Here is a 25,589-nt window from a genome sequence, read left to right as displayed (position 1 = left end):
CTCTATCCTTTCTCTGTCCTCTTAGTAAAATCAATAGTGAAAGAGTGCTAGAAGCAAAGCCAACAGTCGATCTTGATCAAAATGTTCACGTTACATTTAGGGACAGGTGAAACGGCACAAAATCCATCCACCTGTCCACCTCCTTCCCTCCCTCCCTCACCCTGGGTGTCCTGCAGCAGCAGCAGGGACCTGTTCTCCAGCTCGTGAAGGCTGAACAGGTCAGCAGTAATAGTGTGGAGGAGCTGGTTGTGGTGCAGCTCCAGCTCCGCCTGATGCAGAGACACCGCGCTGGACAGCAGCTGCTCCTGCAGACACTCGTACTCTACCGAGAAGTTGATCAGCTTCACCAGGACACACACTGCCGGGAGGAAGTGGGGGTTGGGCAGACAGGTGGCCAGGTAGAGCCTTCGGTGAGAAAGAGAGGAGAGGGGAGAGGAGGAGGAGAAGGCAGGAGATGAGGAGGAGAGGAGTTGTGACAATTTATAAGATCTATTCCTATTGCTTCAAATATGAACATTTATATTTTTTAATGAAGGGTAATTTGATGAAAATAAGGGCTCAATTGAATGAGTCAATATACCTAAAGTTGGGATTGTACTCAATTTCAGTGTCTCCAATTTTGATGAATGATTGACCCTCACGTATTGTAAGGTTCTTGATCAGGATTGGCTGAAGACAGGGATCTATGTTCTCAAGAACATCCTGAAAACAGAAGAATGGTCAAAGGGAAAGATCGATAAGGACTAATAATCTCATTTCATTTAAGAAAACCACTAGCTAAGTTTCCATTCAATTGGGAACAGATTTTTAAAATCTGCATGAAAAAGAATCCACATTTTCCCACAAGAGATGTTTCCATCAAATTGACTTCTTGTGGATAAAAGGCTGTGCGTGATGACGTAAAGTACATAAAAATACCTTTTGTTATTAAATATCCAAGTCCATCACATTTTCAACTCTACTGATGGTTTTGTCACTAAAACTGATGCGTTATATAACGAATGTGCCCACTCCAGTGTTGGCACGCGCGCTCTAGCCAACTGCTCGCAGATACAGTGTAGGTATAGCCTACATCAGGGGTATTCAACTCTTACCTTACGAGGTCCGGAGCCTGCTGGTTTTCTGTTCTACCTAATACAGTGGGGGGGAAAAGTATTTGATCCCCTGCTGATTTTGTACGTTTGCCCACTTACAAAGAAATGGTCAGTCTATAATTTTAATGGTAGGTTTATTTGAACAGTGAGAGACAGAATAACAACAACAAAAATCCATGTCAAAAATGTTATAAAATTATTTGTATTTTAATGAGGGAAATAAGTATTTGACCCCTCTGCAAAACATGGCTTAGTACTTGGAGGCAAAACCCTTGTTGGCAATCACAGAGGTCAGACGTTTCTTGTAGTTGGCCACCAGGTTTGCACACATCTCAGGAGGGATTTTGTCCCACTCCTCTTTGCAGATCTTCTCCAAGTCATTAAGGTTTTGAGGCTGACGTTTGGCAACTTGAACCTTCAGCTCCCTCCACAGATTTTCTATGGGATTAAGGTCTGGAGACTGGCTAGGCCACTCCAGGACCTTTATGTGCTTCTTCTTGAGCCACTCCTTTGTTGCCTTGGCCGTGTGTTTTGGGTCATTGTCATGCTGGAATACCCATCCATGACCCATTTTCAATGCCCTGGCTGAAGGAAGGATGTTCTCACCCAAGATTTGACGGTACATGACCCCGTCCATCGTCCCTTTGATGCGGTGAAGTTGTCCTGTCCCCTTAGCAGAAAAACACCCCCAAAGCATAATGTTTCCACCTCCATGTTTGACGGTGGGGATGGTGTTCTTGGGGTCATAGGCAGCATTCCTCCTCCAAACACGACGAGTTGAGTTGATGCCAAAGAGCTCCATTTTGGTCTCATCTGACCACAACACTTTCACCAGTTGTCCTCTGAATCATCCAGATGTTCATTGGCAAACTTCAGACGGGCCTGTATATGTATTCTTGAGCAGGGGGACCTTGCGGGCACTGCAGGATTTCAGTCCTTCACGGCGTAGTGTGTTACTAATTGTTTTCTTGGTGACTATGGTCCCAGCTGCCTTGAGATCATTGACAAGATCCTCCCGTGTAGTTCTGGGCTGATTCCTCACCGTTCTCATGATCATTGCAACCCCACGAGGTGAGATCTTGCATGGAGCCCCAGGCCGAGGGATATTGACAGTTATTTTGTGTTTCTTCCATTTGCGAATAATCGCACCAAATGTTGTCACCTTCTCACCAAGCTGCTTGGCGATGGTCTTGTAGTCCATTCCAGCCTTGTGTAGGTCTACAATCTTGTCCCTGACATCCTTGGAGAGCTCGTTGGTCTTGGCCATGGTGGAGAGTTTGGAATCTGATTGATTGATTGCTTCTGTGGAAAGGTGTCTTTTTTACAGGTAACAAGCTGTGGTTAGGAGCACTCCCTTTAAGAGTGTGCTCCTAATCTCAGCTCGTTACCTGTATAAAAGACACCTGGGAGCCAGAAATCTTTCTGATTGAGAGGGGGTCAAATAATTATTTCCCTCATTAAAATGAAAATCAATTTATAATGTGTTTTTCTGGATATTTTTGTTGTTATTCTGTCTCTCACTGTTCAAATAAACCTACCATTAAAATTATAGACTGATCCTTTCTTTATCAGTGGGCAAACGTACAAAATCAGCAGGGGATCAAATACTTTTTTCCCCCACTGTAATTAATTGCACCCACCTGTTGTCCAAGTTCTAAATCAGTCCCTGATTAGAGGGGAACAATGAAAAAAGGCAGTGAAACTTGCTTTGAGGTCTAGAGTTGAATTTGATGGGCCTACTTGATGGGATTATTATGGCCAAAAGAGCGCAATCATTTTTATTTGTCAAACGGCAGCGAACCATCGATCAGAATAAGACCCTCTATATTTATTGGAAAGCAGCATTAAGCTCATTACTGTGAACTTTCACCCCCCTGTGAAGTTCATCATAACTGATTTCATCTGTAGCATAATAAACTATGTTTTCCCGAGTCGTATGGGAGGACCACAACATATCATCGTATGACTCCACATTTACTTCGATATGATGGTTATTAGATCAATAGTTTCCACTGCCATTTCTCGCATACTTATTTTTACAGACCTTGTCTAGCGTATTTTGTTTTGTCGACATTTGGAATGTTTACAGACAAATTAGCTGTTTCCATTCACATGTATATATTGTAGAATTAAAATCAATCAAATGTTATATTTTATATGGCAATACATGAATAAGGGATCAACATGGAGGAAATTTGTCAAATAATCTATGCTCCCCAAAGAACTAAAGGGTTTAAGTAGCCTAAGCAAGTACCTGAATAAGGACAGCGTCCCCCATGCGAATGGCCCTCTCCACTGTCTTCATATAGTTGGGGTCTGAGGCCAGTATCTTCCTGAGCCTGACCCCCTCCATAGAGCTTATCCACCTGATGGCCTGGCCCTGGGGGTCGATCAGCAGGGGCCAGTGTGGACCGTTCTTCACGATCAAAGCATTCTCTGTGGAGTTCTGATCTGGTGGCAGGCCTGTGTTCTGCCAGTGTCTCACCTGAGGGAGATAAGATTTTTCGATATCATTAAAATGTTGAGAAAATAGCTAAATCTGGTGCATTATGGCAATACATGCCAAAACAAAATGTGTGTGTTGTTGTTTGTAATTTCTTAAAAACATTTTGTGAACATTCACATGAGATTGAGCTTTATGATCCTTTGAGGCGGATATCGCCCCAGAATGCTTTGAATCGTGCGGAGCTATAGGTCGGAATTAAATGAGACTAATGTTAAGAGATTACTTGCACCACTGAATGTCGATCAGTGCATTTATGTGTCTGTCAATGCTAACAGTTTTGTAAGTTGCTTAGGATAAAAACGCCTGCTAAATGACCACATCACCTGGTTCTTCTCAGTCATAGCTGAGGTGAAGGTGTACTGAGGAGAGATAGGGATCTCCATGTTGTGGCAGAAGTCCAGCCACTTCTTCACCATGGCTTTACGGAAGTCGGCCGTCAGAGGTCCACAGTACGTGATGAACGCTGAGGAAACCATGACGTCACCCACTATGTGCTGCAGCTTGTTGTCCAGGTCACACACTGCTTTCTCCCAGCGATCCTGATACACAGAGATACACACAGACACACACAGGGCAACAGACAGGTCAAATCAACAGAAAGCACGCATGGAAGAAATCAGCATTCAAAGTGTCATTGTAGGGATGCATCTCTTTTGGAGTTCAATTTGTACCTAAAACAGTGAAATTTTTATCTAAAAAACATATGTATCGGCAGAAATATCGGAATCGGTGTATTCTGGCTCCCAAAGACTGGTATCAAATCAGATCCATAAGTCCCATATCGGTCTGGCTTTATGAAATTCAACAATATTTACTATTGTATAGGAACTGTTTGTAGGACCTTTTCATTAGACAGGGCTGATATGAGTGAAGCAGCTCTCTGCACTCTGTTGGTGGTCCTCTCTTTACGTCTCCCCAGCTCCTGTCTCTCAGACACACTGGCATTGTAGTGGTCCTCCAAAGCTTTCTGATGCTCCTCGATCTAAACAGACAGCACAGAACAATCAATCATCAACCAATTAATCAATCAATCAATTCATTGATAAAGCATACATTGAACGGAGAAATGAGCCCTTCTCATTTGTGTGAATTAATTATCAAACACGTTGCCAAACAGTAAATATCTTACCTTTGATAGTCTTTTCTGCTTTTTCATCAGATTAGATTTTGATTTCACCAATGCTGCTTGAGCCACGTTAACTTTGTTCTGTTTGGGCTCAATTATCTGGGGAAGATAGGACATCAATATAACACTGCTGCATTCATGAATAACAATAAGGTAATATTTCCTTCTGGAGAACTAAAGGCATACAACAGTCAAAGTGTACCTTGTAGACATCATGGTAGTGCTCCAAAGCCAGCACCCAGAGGCACATAGAACGACAGGCTATAGACACCATGCCCACCTTGGCAGGGTTAAAGTCAGGACACTTAGAATACCTCCTCAACTTCAGAAACACCTACAGCAATTCAAACATAGTATCATGCAGTATTATAATATAATATATGACATTTAGCAGACACTTTTATCCAAAGCGTGCATTTTCCCTAGCGGGAATCGAACCCACAACCCTTGCTGTTGCAAGTGCCATGCTCTACTGACTGAGCCACACAAGACAGTTATACACAAGCATAATCAACAAGAGAATCTAAAGCTAGAAGATAAGCACATCTCAAGGTATGATTGGGGCCTAAATACTGTACCTTCTCTGGCAGGCTGTCTTTGTCCAGGCTGACCAGTCTCTTGAGGAAGCCAGGGTCTCCTAGCAGCTGTTTAGCTGTAGTCCAGTCAGGCTTCTGCTGTAGCAGGATGCAGACTGCATGCATCACTGTCAGGACCAGTTCTGGAGGCTTGGTGTACACTCTGGAGCAAAATAATGAACAGGAGATCAATATATTCAATTCAGAATGAATTCAGTATTACATATTGACAGTGTGTCATATTGATTCGTTGCCTCTAAACATTAGTTCTACTTGGAAAAATGTTTTGATCAGGTAAATTTGACAACAATATTGTAACCCCAAGTGTTTATGAAAGGAAAAGTCATGCTTCGGTGAAGAATTAAGTATGATTTTATTCACTTGCCTTATTTCTGAAATGTCGCTCTTTTCCAGAGCATCTAAAGCTGAAACTGCTTTCTCCAGCAGAGGCAAAACTTTATTCAAATCTGCCATAGCATCCTACAATTTTACAACACACAATGGGAACAAATGATTTACATAAACAAAATGTTACTCACAGTCAACAGAGAACACATTTATCAAAGGGTGAGTGTGGGTGTATGTAGCACTCTCATAAAAACATATTGATGTTCTCCTCACCTCTGCATATTCAAATTCACCTCACCTCTGCATATTCATATTGATATTCACCTCACCTTTGCATATTCATATTGATAGTCACCTCACCATATTCAAATTGATGTTCACCTCACCTCTGCATATCCATACTGATATTCACCTCACCTCTGCATATTCATACTGATATTCACCTCACCTCTGCATATTCATATTGATATTCACCTCACCTCTGCATATTCATATTGATGTTCACCTCACCTCTGCATATTCATATTGATATTCACCTCACCTCGGCATATTCATATTGATGTTCACCTCACCTCTGCATATTCATATTGATGTTCACCTCACCTCAGCATATTCATATTGATGTTCACCTCACCTCTGCATATTCATATTGATGTTCACCTCACCTCTGCATATTCATGAACGATCCGTGTTTCTTGCACCATCATGTCTTCTTCCATTTTGGTGATGGCTCGGACTTGTTCCACAGCTTGAGAATCCTCTTTCAGTTTACCCATCAATATCTCTATTTCCTGTCCAAAACACAATCAGTCAGTCACACACAATCAGTCAGTCAGTCACACACACACAATCAGTCAGTCACACACACACAATCAGTCAGTCACACACACACAATCAGTCAGTTACACACACACACACACACAATCAGTCAGTCACACACAATCAGTCAGTCACACACACACAATTAGTCAGTCACACACACACAATCAGTCAGTCAGTCACACACACACAATCAGTCAGTCAGTCACACACACAGTCAGTCAGTTACAAACACACAATCAGTCAGTCACACACAATCAGTCAATCAGTCACACACACAATCAGTCAGTCAGTCAGTCACGCACACACAATCAGTCAGTCACACACACACAATCAGTCAGTCACACACACAATGAGTCTGTCACACACACACAATCAGTCAGTCAGTCAGTCAGTCACACACACACAATCAGTCAGTCACACACACAATCAGTCAGTCACACACACACAATCAGTCAGTCAGTCACACACACACAATCAGTCAGTCACACACACACAATCAGTCAGTGAGTCACACACACACACAATCAGTCAGTCACACACACACAATCAGTCAGTCAGTAACACACACCCACACACACACACAATCAGTCAGTCAGTCAGTCACACACAATCAGTCAGTCAGTCACACACACACAATCAGTCAGTCAGTCACACACACACAATCAGTCAGTCACACACACAATCAGTCAGTCACACACACACAATATGTCAGTCACACACACAGACATAATCACTCAGTCAGACACACACACACACACAATCAGTCAGTCACACACGCACAATCAGTCAGTCACACACACACACACAATCAGTCAGTTACACACACACACAATCAGTCAGTCAGTCACACACACACACACACACACACAATCAGTCAGTCAGTCAGTCAGTCACACACACACACACACACAATCAGTCAGTCACATACACACACACAATCAGTCAGTCAGTCAGTCACACACACACACACACAATCAGTCAGTCAGTCACACACACAATCAGTCAGTCAGTCACACACACAATTAGTCAGTCACACACACACAATTAGTCAGTCAAAAACACACAATCAGTCAGTCAGTCACACACATAATTAGTCAGTCACACACACACACACACAATCAGTCAGTCACACACACACACACACAATCAGTCAGTCACACACACACACAATCAGTCAGTCAGTCACACACACACAATCAGTCAGTCAGTCAGTCACACACACACAATCAGTCAGTCAGTCACACACACAATCAGTCAGTCATACACACACACAATCAGTCACACACACACACAATCAGTCAGTCACACACACACAATCAGTCAGTCACACACACACAATCAGTCAGTCACACACACACAATCAGTCAGTCAGTCACACACACACACAATCAGTCAGTCAGTCACACAGACAATCAGTCAGTCACACACACACGCAATCAGTCACACACACACACACAATCAGTCAGTCAGTCAGTCACACACACACAATCAGTCTATCACACACACACACACACAATCAGTCAGTCACACACACACACACAATCAGTCAGTCACACACACACAATCAGTCAGTAAGTCAGTCACACACACACATTCAGTCAGTCACACACACACACACACACACAATCAGTCAGTCACACACACACACAATCAGTCAGTCACACACACACAATTAGTCAGTCAGTCACACACACACACACACACACACACACACACACTTCAGTCAGTCACACACAATCAGTCAGTCAGTCAGTCACATACACACAATTAGTCGTGACACACACACACAATCAGTCAGTCAGTCACACACACAATCAGTCAGTCACACATACACACAAATCAGTCAGTCACACACACACAATCAGTCAGTCAGTCGCACACACACAATCAGTCAGTCAGTCACACACACAGAATCAGTCAGTCACACACACACACACACACACCCAATAAGTCAGTCACACACACACAATCAGTCAGTCAGTCACACACACACAATCAGTCAGTCACACACACACAATCAGTCAGTGAGTCACACACACACACACAATCAGTCAGTCACACACACACAATCAGTCAGTCAGTCACACACAATCAGTCAGTCAGTAACACACACACACACACACACACACACACACACAATCAGTCAGTCAGTCAGTCACACACAATCAGTCAGTCAGTCACACACACACAATCAGTCAGTCAGTCACACACACACAATCAGTCAGTCACACACACAATCAGTCAGTCACACACACACACACACACAATATGTCAGTCACACACACAGACATAATCACTCAGTCAGACACACACACACACAATCAGTCAGTCACACACACACAATCAGTCAGTTACACACACACACAATCAGTCAGTCAGTCACACACACACACACACATCAGTCAGTCAGTCAGTCAGTCACACACACACACACACACAATCAGTCAGTCAGTCACACACACACACACACAATCAATCAGTCAGTCACACACACACAATCAGTCAGTCACACACACAATCAGTCAGTCACACACACAATTAGTCAGTCACACACACAATTAGTCAGTCACACACACACAATCAGTCAGTCAGTCAGTCACACACACACTATCAGTCAGTCACACACACAATCAGTCAGTCACACATACACTATCAGTCAGTCACACACACAATCAGTCAGTCACACATACACTATCAGTCAGTCACACACACAATCAGTCAGTCACACACACTATCAGTCAGTCACACACACACAATCAGTCAGTCACACACACACAATCAGTCAGTCACACATACACTATCAGTCAGTCACACACACAATCAGTCAGTCACACATACACTATCAGTCAGTCACACACACAATCAGTCAGTCACACACATACAATCAGTCAGTCACACACATACAATCAGTCAGTCACACACACACAATCAGTTACACACAAACAAACAATCAGTCAGTCAGTCACACACACACAATCACTCAGTCAGTCACACACACACAATCAGTCAGTCACGCACACAATCAGTCAGTCAGTCACACACACAATTAGTCAGTCACACAAACACAATCAGTCAGTCAGTCAGTCAGTCACACACACTATCAGTCAGTCACACACACAATCAGTCAGTCACACATACACTATCAGTCAGTCACACACACAATCAGTCAGTCACACATACACTATCAGTCAGTCACACACACAATCAGTCAGTCACACATACACTATCAGTCAGTCACACACACACAATCAGTCAGTCACACATACACTATCAGTCAGTCACACACACAATCAGTCAGTCACACATACACTATCAGTCAGTCACACACACAATCAGTCAGTCACACACATACAATCAGTCAGTCACACACATACAATCAGTCAGTCACACACACACAATCAGTCAGTCACACACACACAATCAGTCAGTCACACACACACAATCAGTTACACACAAACAATCAGTCAGTCAGTCTCACACACACACAATCAGTCAGTCAGTCACACACACACAATCAGTCAGTCACGCACACAATCAGTCAGTCAGTCACACACAATCAGTCAGTCAGTCAGTCACACACACAATCAGTCAGTCACACACACAATCAGTCAGTCACACACACACACACACACAATCAGTCAGTCAGTCACACACACAATCAATAAGTCAGTCACACACACACAATCAGTCAGTCAGTCAGTCACACACACACAATCAGTCAGTCAGTCAGTCACACACACACACAGTCAGTCAGTCACACACACACACACAATCAGTCAGTCACACACACAATCAGTCAGTCAGACACAATCAGTCAGTCACACACACAATAAGTCAGTCAGTCACACACACACACACACACACACACAATCAGTCAGTCACACACACAATCAGTCAGTCACACACACACACAATCAGTCACACACACAATCAGTCAGTCACACACACACATCAGTCACACACACAATCAGTCAGTCACACACACACAATCAGTCAGTCACACACACAGTCAGTCAGTCACACACAATCAGTCAGTCACACACACACAATCAGTCAGTCACACACACAGTCAGTCAGTCATTCACACACACTCAGTCAGTCACACACACACAATCAGTCAGTCAGTCACACACAGTCAGTCAGTCACACACAATCAGTCAGTCAGTCACACACACACAATCAATCAGTCAGTCACACACACACAATCAGTCAGTCAGTCACATACACAATCAGTCACACACACAATCAGTCACACACACAATCAGTCAGTCACACACACAATTTGTCAGTCACACACACAATCAGTCAGTCACACACACAATAAGTCAGTCACACACACAGTCAGTCAGTCAGTCACACACAATCAGTCAGTCACACACACACAATCAGTCAGTCACACACACACAGTCAGTCAGTCACACACACACACAGTCAGTCAGTCAGTCATACACACACAATCAGTCAGTCAGTCACACACAATCAGTCAGTCACACACATACAATCAATCAGTCAGTCACACACACACAATCAGTCAGTCAGTCACACACACAGTCAGTCAGTCAGTCACACACAATCAGTCAGTCACACACATACAATCAATCAGTCAGTCACACACACAATCAGTCAGTCAGTCACACACACACAGTCAGTCAGTCACACACACACACACAATCAGTCAGTCACACACACAGACACAATCAGTCAGTCACACACACAATAAGTCAGTCAGTCACACACACACAATCAGTCAGTCACACACACAATCAATCAGTCACACACACAGACACAATCAATCAGTCAGTCACACACACAAACAATCAGTCAGTCACACACACAATCAGTCAGTCACACACACAATCAGTCAGTCATACACACACAATCAGTCAGTCAGTCACAAACACACAATCAGTCAGTCACACACAATCAGCCAGTCAGTCACACACACACAATCAGTCAGTCAGTCACACACACACAATCAGTCAGTCAGACACACACACACAATCAGTCAGTCAGTCACACACACACAATCAGTCAGTCAGTCACACACACACACACACACACACACACACTCAGTCAGTCAGTCACACACACACAATTAGTCAGTCAGTCACACACACAATCAGTCAGTCAGTCACACACAATCAGTCAGTCACACACACACAATTAGTCAGTCACACACACACAATTAGTCAGTCAGTCACACACAATCAGTCAGTCACACACACACAATTAGTCAGTCACACACACACAATTAGTCAGTCAGTCACACACACAATCAGTCAGTCACACACACACAATCAGTCAGTCACACACACACAATTAGTCAGTCACACACAGACAATCAATCAGTCAGTCACACACACACAATCAGTCAGTCAGTCACACACACACAGTCAGTCAGTCAGTCACACACACACACACAATCAGTCAGTCACACACACAGACACAATCAGTCAGTCACACACACAATCAGTCAGTCAGCCACACACACACAATCAGTCAGTCACACACACAATCAGTCAGTCAGTCACACACACAGACACAATCAGTCAGTCAGTCACACACACACAATCAGTCAGTCAGTCTCACACACACAATCAGTCAGTCAGTCACACACACACACACACAATCAATCAGTCAGTCACACACACACTATCAGTCAGTCACACACACACAATCAGTCAGTCACACATACACTATCAGTCAGTCACACACACAATCAGTCAGTCACACATACACTATCAGTCAGTCACACACACAATCAGTCAGTCACACACATACAATCAGTCAGTCACACACACAATCAGTCAGTAACACACACACAATCAGTCAGTCACACACACACAATCAGTCAGTCACACACACACAATCAGTCAGTCACACACACAATCAGTCAGTCAGTCCACACACACACAATCAGTCAGTCAGTCACACACACAATCAGTCAGTCACACACACAATCAGTCAGTCAGTCACACACAATCAGTCAGTCAGTCAGTCACACACAATCAGTCAGTCACACACACAATCAGTCAGTCACACACACAATCAGTCAGTCACACACACACAATCAGTCAGTCACACACACATACACACAATCAGTCAGTCAGTCACACACACAATCAGTCAGTCAGTCACACACACAATCAATCAGTCAGTCACACACACACAATCAGTCAGTCCGTCAGTCACACACACACAATCAGTCAGTCAGTCAGTCACACACACACAGTCAGTCAGTCACACACACACACACAATCAGTCAGTCACACACACAATCAGTCAGTCAGACACAATCAGTCAGTCACACACACAATAAGTCAGTCAGTCACACACACACACACACACACAATCAGTCAGTCACACACACAATCAGTCAGTCACACACACACAATCAGTCAGTCACACACACAATCAGTCAGTCACACACACACAATCAGTCACACACACAATCAGTCAGTCACACACACAGTCAGTCAGTCACACACAATCAGTCAGTCAGTCACACACAATCAGTCAGTCACACACACACAATCAGTCAGTCACACACACAGTCAGTCAGTCATTCACACACACAGTCAGCCAGTCACACACACACAATCAGTCAGTCAGTCACACACAGTCAGTCAGTCACACACAATCAGTCAGTCAGTCACACACACACAATCAATCAGTCAGTCACACACACACAATCAGTCAGTCAGTCACATACACAATCAGTCACACACACAATCAGTCACACACACAATCAGTCAGTCACACACACAATTTGTCAGTCACACACACAATCAGTCAGTCACACACACAATCAGTCAGTCACACACACAGTCAGTCAGTCAGTCACACACAATCAGTCAGTCACACACACACAATCAGTCAGTCACACACACACACAGTCAGTCAGTCACACACACACACAGTCAGTCAGTCAGTCATACACACACAATCAGTCAGTCAGTCACACACAATCAGTCAGTCACACACATACAATCAATCAGTCAGTCACACACACACAATCAGTCAGTCAGTCACACACACAGTCAGTCAGTCAGTCACACACAATCAGTCAGTCACACACATACAATCAATCAGTCAGTCACACACATACAATCAATCAGTCAGTCACACACACACAATCAATCAGTCAGTCACACACACACAATCAATCAGTCAGTCACACACACACAATCAGTCAGTCAGTCACACACACAATCAGTCAGTCACACACACAATCAGTCAGTCACACACACAATCAGTCAGTCACACAAACAATCAGTCAGTCACACACACAATCAGTCAGTCAGTCACACACACAATCAGTCAGTCAGTCACACACACAATCAGTCAGTCAGTCACACACACACACACAATCAGTCAGTCAGTCAGTCACACACACAATCAGTCAGTCAGTCAGTCAGTCACACACACACACAATCTGTTAGTCAGTCACACACACACAATCAATCAGTCAGTCACACACACACAATCAGTCAGTCACACAAACACAATCAGTCAGTCACACACACACAATTAGTCAGTCACACACACACAATCAATCAGTCAGTCAGTCACACACACACACAATCTGTCAGTCAGTCACACACACACAATCAGTCAGTCAGTCACACACACAATAAGTCACACACACAATCAGTCAGTCACACACACAATGAGTCAGTCAGTCACACACACAATCAGTCAGTCAGTCACACACACAATCAGTCAGTCAGTCACACACACACACACAATCAGTCAGTCACACACACACACACAATCAGTCAGTCACACACACAGACACAATCAGTCAGTCACACACACAATAAGTCAGTCAGTCACACACACACAATCAGTCAGTCACACACACAATCAATCAGTCACACACACAGACACAATCAATCAGTCAGTCACACACACAAACAATTAGTCAGTCACACACACAATCAGTCAGTCACACACACAATCAGTCAGTCATACACACACAATCAGTCAGTCAGTCACAAACACACAATCAGTCAGTCACACACAATCAGCCAGTCAGTCACACACACACAATCAGTCAGTCAGTCACACACACAATCAGTCAGTCAGACACACACACACACACTCAGTCAGTCAGTCACACACACACAATTAGTCAGTCAGTCACACACACAATCAGTCAGTCAGTCACACACAATCAGTCAGTCACACACACACAATTAGTCAGTCACACACACACAATTAGTCAGTCAGTCACACACACAATCAGTCAGTCACACACACACAATCAGTCAGTCACACACACACAATTAGTCAGTCACACACAGACAATCAATCAGTCAGTCACACACACACAATCAGTCAGTCACACACACAATCAGTCAGTCATACACACACAATCAGTCAGTCAGTCACAAACACACAATCAGTCAGTCACACACAATCAGCCAGTCAGTCACACACACACAATCAATCAGTCACACAAACACAATCAGTCAGTCACACACACACAATTAGTCAGTCACACACACACAATCAATCAGTCAGTCAGTCACACACACACACAATCTGTCAGTCAGTCACACACACACACAATCAGTCAGTCAGTCACACACACAATAAGTCACACACACAATCAGTCAGTCACACACACAATGAGTCAGTCAGTCACACACACAATCAGTCAGTCAGTCACACACACAATCAGTCAGTCAGTCACACACACACAGTCAGTCAGTCACACACACACACACAATCAGTCAGTCACACACACAGACACAATCAGTCAGTCACACACACAATAAGTCAGTCAGTCACACACACACAATCAGTCAGTCACACACACAGACACAATCAATCAGTCAGTCACACACACAAACAATTAGTCAGTCACACACACAATCAGTCAGTCACACACACAATCAGTCAGTCATACACACACAATCAGTCAGTCAGTCACAAACACACAATCAGTCAGTCACACACAATCAGCCAGTCAGTCACACACACACAATCAGTCAGTCAGTCACACACACACAATCAGTCAGTCACACACACAATCAGTCAGTCAGCCACACACACACACTCAGTCAGTCAGTCACACACACACAATTAGTCAGTCAGTCACACACACAATCAGTCAGTCAGTCACACACAATCAGTCAGTCACACACACACAATTAGTCAGTCACACACACACAATTAGTCAGTCAGTCACACAAACAATCAGTCAGTCACACACACACAATCAGTCAGTCACACACACACAATTAGTCAGTCACACACAGACAATCAATCAGTCAGTCACACACACACAATCAGTCAGTCACACAATCAATCAGTCAGTCACACACACACAGTCAGTCAGTCAGTCACACACACACACACACAATCAGTCAGTCACACACACAGACACAATCAGTCAGTCACACACACAATCAGTCAGTCAGCCACACACACACACAATCAGTCAGTCACACACACAATCAGTCAGTCAGTCACACACACAGACACAATCAGTCAGTCACACATACACTATCAGTCAGTCACACACACAATCAGTCAGTCACACATACACTATCAGTCAGTCACACACACAATCAGTCAGTCACACACATACAATCAGTCAGTCACACACATACAATCAGTCAGTCACACACACACAATCAGTCAGTCACACACACACAATCAGTTACACACAAACAATCAGTCAGTCAGTCTCACACACACACAATCAGTCAGTCACACACACACAATCAGTCAGTCACACACACAATCAGTCAGTCACACACACAATCAGTCAGTCAGTCACACACACACAATCAGTCAGTCAGTCACACACACACACAATCAGTCAGTCAGTCACACACACACAGTCAGTCAGTCACACACACACACACAATCAGTCAGTCACACACACAATCAGTCAGTCACACACACAATCAGTCAGTCACACACACAGACACAATCAGTCAGTCACACACACAATAAGTCTGTCAGTCACACACACACACACAATCAGTCAGTCACACACACAATCAGTCAGTCACACACACAGACAATTAGTCAGTCAAACACACAATCAGTCAGTCAGTCACACACACACAATTAGTCAGTCACACACACACAATCAATCAGTCAGTCACACACACACAATCAGTCAGTCACACACACACAATCAGTCAGTCACACACACACAATTAGTCAGTCACACACACACAATCAATCAGTCAGTCACACACACACACAATCTGTCAGTCAGTCACACACACACAATCAGTCAGTCAGTCAAACACACAATAAGTCACACACACAATCAGTCAGTCACACACACAATGAGTCAGTCAGTCACACACACAATCAATCAGTCACACACACAGACACAATCAATCAGTCAGTCACACACACAAACAATTAGTGAGTCACACACACAATCAGTCAGTCACACACACAATCAGTCAGTCATACACACACAATCAGTCAGTCAGTCACAAACACACAATCAGTCAGTCACACACAATCAGCCAGTCAGTCACACACACACAATCAGTCAGTCAGTCACACACACAATCAGTCAGTCACACACACACACACAATCAGTCAGTCACACACACAGACACAATCAGTCAGTCACACACACAATCAGTCAGTCAGCCACACACACACAATCAGTCAGTCACACACACAATCAGTCAGTCAGTCACACACACACACAATCAGTCAGTCAGTCACACACACACAATCAGTCAGTCAGTCACACACACAATCAGTCAGTCAGTCACACACACACACAATCAATCAGTCAGTCACACACACACAATCAGTCAGTCACACACACAATCAGTCAGTCACACACACACATTAGTCAGTCACACACACAATTAGTCAGTCACACACACAATCAGTCAGTCAGTCAGTCACACACACAATCAGTCAGTCACACACACAATCAGTCAGTCACACACACACATCAGTCAGTCACACACACAATCAGTCAGTCACACACACTATCAGTCAGTCACACACACAATCAGTCAGTCACACACACTATCAGTCAGTCACACACACACAATCAGTCAGTCACACACACACAATCAGTCAGTCACACACACACTATCAGTCAGTCACACACACAATCAGTCAGTCACACACACAATCAGTCAGTCACACACACACAATCAGTCAGTCACACACACACAATCAGTCAGTCACACACACAATCAGTTACACACAAACAATCAGTCAGTCAGTCTCACACACACACAATCAGTCAGTCAGTCACACACACACAATCAGTCAGTCACGCACACAATCAGTCAGTCAGTCACACACACAATTAGTCAGTCACACACACACAATCAGTCAGTCAGTCAGTCACACACACACTATCAGTCAGTCACACACACACAATCAGTCAGTCACACACACACTATCAGTCAGTCACACACACAATCAGTCAGTCACACATACACTATCAGTCAGTCACACACACAATCAGTCAGTCACACACATACAATCAGTCAGTCACACACAAACAATCAGTCAGTAACACACACACAATCAGTCAGTCACACACACACAATCAGTCAGTCACACACACACAATCAGTTACACAGAAACAATCAGTCAGTCAGTCTCACACACACACAATCAGTCAGTCAGTCATACACACACAATCAGTCAGTCACGCACACAATCAGTCAGTCAGTCACACACAATCGGTCAGTCAGTCAGTCACACACACAATCAGTCAGTCACACACACACAATCAGTCAGTCACACACACAATCAGTCAGTCACACACACAATCAGTCAGTCACACACACATACACACAATCAGTCAGTCAGTCACACACACAATCAGTCAGTCAGTCACACACACAATCAATCAGTCAGTCACACACACACAATCAGTCAGTCCGTCAGTCACACACACACAATCAGTCAGTCAGTCAGTCACACACACACAGTCAGTCAGTCACACACACACACACACAATCAGTCAGTCACACACACAATCAGTCAGTCAGACACAATCAGTCAGTCACACACACAATAAGTCAGTCAGTCACACACACACACACACACACAATCAGTCAGTCACACACACAATCAGTCAGTCACACACACACAATCAGTCAGTCACACACACAATCAGTCAGTCACACACACACAATCAGTCACACACACAATCAGTCAGTCACACACACAGTCAGTCAGTCACACACAATCAGTCAGTCAGTCACACACACATCAGTCAGTCACACACACACAATCAGTCAGTCACACACACAGTCAGTAAGTCATTCACACACACAGTCAGCCAGTCACACACACACAATCAGTCAGTCAGTCACACACAGTCAGTCAGTCACACACAATCAGTCAGTCAGTCACACACACACAATCAATCAGTCAGTCACACACACAATCAGTCAGTCAGTCACACACACAATCAGTCAGTCACACACACACACAATCAGTCAGTCACACACACAATTGTCAGTCAGTCACACACACAATCAGTCAGTCACACACACAATCAGTCAGTCACACACACAGTCAGTCAGTCAGTCACACACAATCAGTCAGTCACACACACACAATCAGTCAGTCACACACACACACAGTCAGTCAGTCACACACACACAGTCAGTCAGTCAGTCACACACACACAATCAGTCAGTCAGTCACACACAATCAGTCAGTCACACACATACAATCAATCAGTCAGTCACACACACACAATCAATCAGTCAGTCACACACACACACTCAATCAGTCAGTCACACACACACAATCAATCAGTCAGTCACAAACACACAATCAGTCAGTCAGTCACACACACAATCAGTCAGTCACACACACAATCAGTCAGTCACACACACAATCAGTCAGTCACACAACACAATCAGTCAGTCACACACACAATCAGTCAGTCAGTCACACACACAATCAGTCAGTCAGTCACACACACAATCAGTCAGTCAGTCACACACACACACACAATCAGTCAGTCAGTCAGTCACACACACAATCAGTCAGTCAGTCAGTCAGTCACACACACACACAATCTGTTAGTCAGTCACACACACACAATCAATCAGTCAGTCACACACACACAATCAGTCAGTCACACAAACACAATCAGTCAGTCACACACACACAATTAGTCAGTCACACACACACAATCAATCAGTCAGTCAGTCACACACACACAATCTGTCAGTCAGTCACACACACACAATCAGTCAGTCAGTCACACACACAATAAGTCACACACACACAATCAGTCAGTCACACACACAATGAGTCAGTCAGTCACACACACAATCAGTCAGTCAGTCACACACACAATCAGTCAGTCACACACACACACACAATCAGTCAGTCACACACACACACACCATCAGTCAGTCACACACACAGACACAATCAGTCAGTCACACACACAATAAGTCAGTCAGTCACACACACACAATCAGTCAGTCACACACACAATCAATCAGTCACACACACAGACACAATCAATCAGTCAGTCACACACACAAACAATTAGTCAGTCACACACACAATCAGTCAGTCACACACACAATCAGTCAGTCATACACACACAATCAGTCAGTCAGTCACAAACACACAATCAGTCAGTCACACACAATCAGCCAGTCAGTCACACACACACAATCAGTCAGTCAGCACACACACAATCAGTCAGTCACACACACAATCAGTCAGTCAGCCACACACACACACTCAGTCAGTCAGTCACACACACACAATTAGTCAGTCAGTCACACACACAATCAGTCAGTCACACACAATCAGTCAGTCACACACACACAATTAGTCAGTCACACACACACAATTAGTCAGTCAGTCACACACACAATCAGTCAGTCACACACACACAATCAGTCAGTCACACACACACAATTAGTCAGTCACACACAGACAATCAATCAGTCAGTCACACACACACAATCAGTCAGTCACACAACAATCAGTCAGTCACACACACAGTCAGTCAGTCAGTCACACACACACACACAATCAGTCAGTCACACACACAGACACAATCAGTCAGTCACACACACAATCAGTCAGTCACACACACACAATCAGTCAGTCACACACACAATCAGTCAGTCACACACACAATCAGTCAGTCAGTCACACACACACAATCAGTCAGTCACACACACACAATCAGTCAGTCACACACACAATCAGTCAGTCACACACACAATCAGTCAGTCACACACACAATCAGTCAGTCAGTCACACACACACAATCAGTCAGTCAGTCACACACACACACATCAGTCAGTCAGTCACACACACACAGTCAGTCAGTCACACACACACACAATCAGTCAGTCACACACACAATCAGTCAGTCACACACACAATCAGTCAGTCACACACACAGCACAATCAGTCAGTCACACACACAATAAGTCTGTCAGTCACACACACACACACAATCAGTCAGTCACACACACAATCAGTCAGTCACACACACAGACAATTAGTCAGTCAAACACACAATCAGTCAGTCAGTCACACACACACAATTAGTCAGTCACACACACACAATCAATCAGTCAGTCACACACACACAATCAGTCAGTCACACACACACAATCAGTCAGTCACACACACACATTAGTCAGTCACACACACACAATCAATCAGTCAGTCACACACACACACAATCTGTCAGTCAGTCACACACACACAATCAGTCAGTCAGTCAAACACACAATAAGTCACACACACAATCAGTCAGTCACACACACAATGAGTCAGTCAGTCACACACACAATCAATCAGTCACACACACAGACACAATCAATCAGTCAGTCACACACACAAACAATTAGTGAGTCACACACACAATCAGTCAGTCACACACACAATCAGTCAGTCATACACACACAATCAGTCAGTCAGTCACAAACACACAATCAGTCAGTCACACACAATCAGCCAGTCAGTCACACACACACAATCAGTCAGTCAGTCACACACACAATCAGTCAGTCAGACACACACACACACTCAGTCAGTCAGTCACACACACACAATTAGTCAGTCAGTCACACACACAATCAGTCAGTCAGTCACACACAATCAGTCAGTCACACACACACAATTAGTCAGTCACACACACACAATTAGTCAGTCAGTCACACACACAATCAGTCAGTCACACACACACAATCAGTCAGTCACACACACACAATTAGTCAGTCACACACAGACAATCAATCAGTCAGTCACACACACACATCAGTCAGTCACACACACAATCAGTCAGTCATACACACACAATCAGTCAGTCAGTCACAAACACACAATCAGTCAGTCACACACAATCAGCCAGTCAGTCACACACACACAATCAATCAGTCACACAAACACAATCAGTCAGTCACACACAGACAATTAGTCAGTCACACACACACAATCAATCAGTCAGTCAGTCACACACACACACAATCTGTCAGTCAGTCACACACACACAATCAGTCAGTCAGTCACACACACAATAAGTCACACACACAATCAGTCAGTCACACACACAATGAGTCAGTCAGTCACACACACAATCAGTCAGTCAGTCACACACACAATCAGTCAGTCAGTCACACACACACAGTCAGTCAGTCACACACACACACAATCAGTCAGTCACACACACAGACACAATCAGTCAGTCACACACACAATAAGTCAGTCAGTCACACACACACAATCAGTCAGTCACACACACAGACACAATCAATCAGTCAGTCACACACACAAACAATTAGTCAGTCACACACACAATCAGTCAGTCACACACACAATCAGTCAGTCATACACACACAATCAGTCAGTCAGTCACAAACACACAATCAGTCAGTCACACACAATCAGCCAGTCAGTCACACACACAATCAGTCAGTCAGTCACACACACACAATCAGTCAGTCACACACACAATCAGTCAGTCAGCCACACACACACACTCAGTCAGTCAGTCACACACACACAATTAGTCAGTCAGTCACACACACAATCAGTCAGTCAGTCACACACAATCAGTCAGTCACACACACACAATTAGTCAGTCACACACACACAATTAGTCAGTCAGTCACACAATCAATCAGTCAGTCACACACACACAATCAGTCAGTCACACACACACAATTAGTCAGTCACACACACACAGTCAGTCAGTCAGTCACACACACACACACAATCAGTCAGTCACACACACAGACACAATCAGTCAGTCACACACACAATCAGTCAGTCAGCCACACACACACACAATCAGTCAGTCACACACACAATCAGTCAGTCAGTCACACACACAGACACAATCAGTCAGTCACACATACACTATCAGTCAGTCACACACACAATCAGTCAGTCACACATACACTATCAGTCAGTCACACACACAATCAGTCAGTCACACACATACAATCAGTCAGTCACACACATACAATCAGTCAGTCACACACACACAATCAGTCAGTCACACACACACAATCAGTTACACACAAACAATCAGTCAGTCAGTCTCACACACACACAATCAGTCAGTCACACACACACAATCAGTCAGTCACACACACAATCAGTCAGTCACACACACAATCAGTCAGTCAGTCACACACACACAATCAGTCAGTCAGTCACACACACACACAATCAGTCAGTCAGTCACACACACACAGTCAGTCAGTCACACACACACACAATCAGTCAGTCACACACACAATCAGTCAGTCACACACACAATAAGTCAGTCAGTCACACACACACACACAATCAGTCAGTCACACACACAATCAGTCAGTCATACACACACACAATCAGTCACACACACACAATCAGTCAGTCACACACACACAATCAGTCAGTCACACACACACAATCAGTCAGTCACACACACACAATCAGTCAGTCAGTCACACACACACACAATCAGTCAGTCAGTCACACAGACAATCAGTCAGTCACACACACAATCAGTCAGTCACACACACACAATCAGTCAGTCAGTCACACACACACAATCAGTCTGTCACACACACACACACAATCAGTCAGTCACACACACACACAATCAGTCAGTCACACACACAATCAGTCAGTCAGTCAGTCACACACACACATTCAGTCAGTCACACACACACACACACACACATCAGTCAGTCACACACACACACAATCAGTCAGTCACACACACAAATTAGTCAGTCAGTCACACACACACACACACACACACACACAATCAGTCAGTCACACACAATCAGTCAGTCAGTCACACACACACACAATCAGTCAGTCAGTCACACACAATCAGTCAGTCACACATACACACAAATCAGTCAGTCACACACACACAATCAGTCAGTCAGTCGCACACACACAATCAGTCAGTCAGTCACACACACAGAATCAGTCAGTCACACACACACACACACACACAATAAGTCAGTCACACACACACAATCAGTCAGTCACACACACAATCAGTCAGTCACACACACAATCAGTCAGTCAGTCACACACACACACAATCAGTCAGTCACACACACACAATCAGTCAGTCAGTCACACACAATCAGTCAGTCAGTACACACACACACACACACACACACACACACACAATCAGTCAGTCAGTCAGTCACACACAATCAGTCAGTCAGTCACACACACACAATCAGTCAGTCAGTCACACACACACAATCAGTCAGTCACACACACAATCAGTCAGTCACACACACACACACACACACATTAGTCAGTCACACACACAGACATAATCACTCAGTCAGACACACACACACACAATCAGTCAGTCACACACGCACAATCAGTCAGTCACACACACACACACACACAATCAGTCAGTTACACACACACACAATCAGTCAGTCAGTCAGTCACACACACACACACACACAATCAGTCAGTCAGTCAGTCAGTCAGTCACACACACACACACACATCAGTCAGTCAGTCACACACACACACACAATCAATCAGTCAGTCACACACACACAATCAGTCAGTCACACACACAATCAGTCAGTCACACACACAATTAGTCAGTCACACACACAATTAGTCAGTCACACACACACAATCAGTCAGTCAGTCAGTCACACACACACTATCAGTCAGTCACACACACAATCAGTCAGTCACACATACACTATCAGTCAGTCACACACACAATCAGTCAGTCACACATACACTATCAGTCAGTCACACACACAATCAGTCAGTCACACACACAATCAGTCAGTCACACACACTATCAGTCAGTCACACACACACAATCAGTCAGTCACACACACACAATCAGTCAGTCACACATACACTATCAGTCAGTCACACACACACAATCAGTCAGTCACACACACACAATCAGTCAGTCACACACACAATCAGTCAGTCACACACATACAATCAGTCAGTCACACACACACAATCAGTCAGTCACACACACAATCAGTTACACACAAACAAACAATCAGTCAGTCAGTCACACACACAATCACTCAGTCAGTCACACACACACAATCAGTCAGTCACGCACACAATCAGTCAGTCAGTCACACACACAATTAGTCAGTCACACAAACACAATCAGTCAGTCAGTCAGTCAGTCACACACACTATCAGTCAGTCACACACACAATCAGTCAGTCACACATACACTATCAGTCAGTCACACACACAATCAGTCAGTCACACATACACTATCAGTCAGTCACACACACAATCAGTCAGTCACACATACACTATCAGTCAGTCACACACACACAATCAGTCAGTCACACATACACTATCAGTCAGTCACACACACAATCAGTCAGTCACACATACACAATCAGTCAGTCACACACACAATCAGTCAGTCACACACATACAATCAGTCAGTCACACACATACAATCAGTCAGTCACACACACACAATCAGTCAGTCACACACACACAATCAGTCAGTCACACACACACAATCAGTTACACACACACAATCAGTCAGTCAGTCTCACACACACACAATCAGTCAGTCAGTCACACAATCAGTCAGTCACACACACAATCAGTCAGTCACACACACA

General features: G+C 44.1%; 1 protein-coding gene across 1 annotated transcript in view; it reads right to left on the bottom strand.

Moving 5' to 3' along the window:
• Nucleotides 1-25,589, bottom strand: part of LOC106611348 (dynein axonemal heavy chain 6) — a 125,998-nt gene that overhangs the window by 13,372 nt on the left and 87,037 nt on the right. The window contains 10 exon segments of the mRNA XM_045724960.1: nucleotides 161-405; nucleotides 581-702; nucleotides 3,349-3,579; nucleotides 3,924-4,139; nucleotides 4,442-4,582; nucleotides 4,730-4,825; nucleotides 4,929-5,060; nucleotides 5,305-5,464; nucleotides 5,687-5,781; nucleotides 6,315-6,440. Of these exon segments, the coding sequence (XP_045580916.1) occupies nucleotides 161-405; nucleotides 581-702; nucleotides 3,349-3,579; nucleotides 3,924-4,139; nucleotides 4,442-4,582; nucleotides 4,730-4,825; nucleotides 4,929-5,060; nucleotides 5,305-5,464; nucleotides 5,687-5,781; nucleotides 6,315-6,440 (1,564 nt within the window).

Source organism: Salmo salar, chromosome ssa09 (genome assembly GCF_905237065.1).
Source record: "Salmo salar chromosome ssa09, Ssal_v3.1, whole genome shotgun sequence".
Taxonomy (NCBI): domain Eukaryota; kingdom Metazoa; phylum Chordata; class Actinopteri; order Salmoniformes; family Salmonidae; genus Salmo; species Salmo salar.
This window is presented reverse-complemented; position numbering and strand designations above follow the sequence as displayed.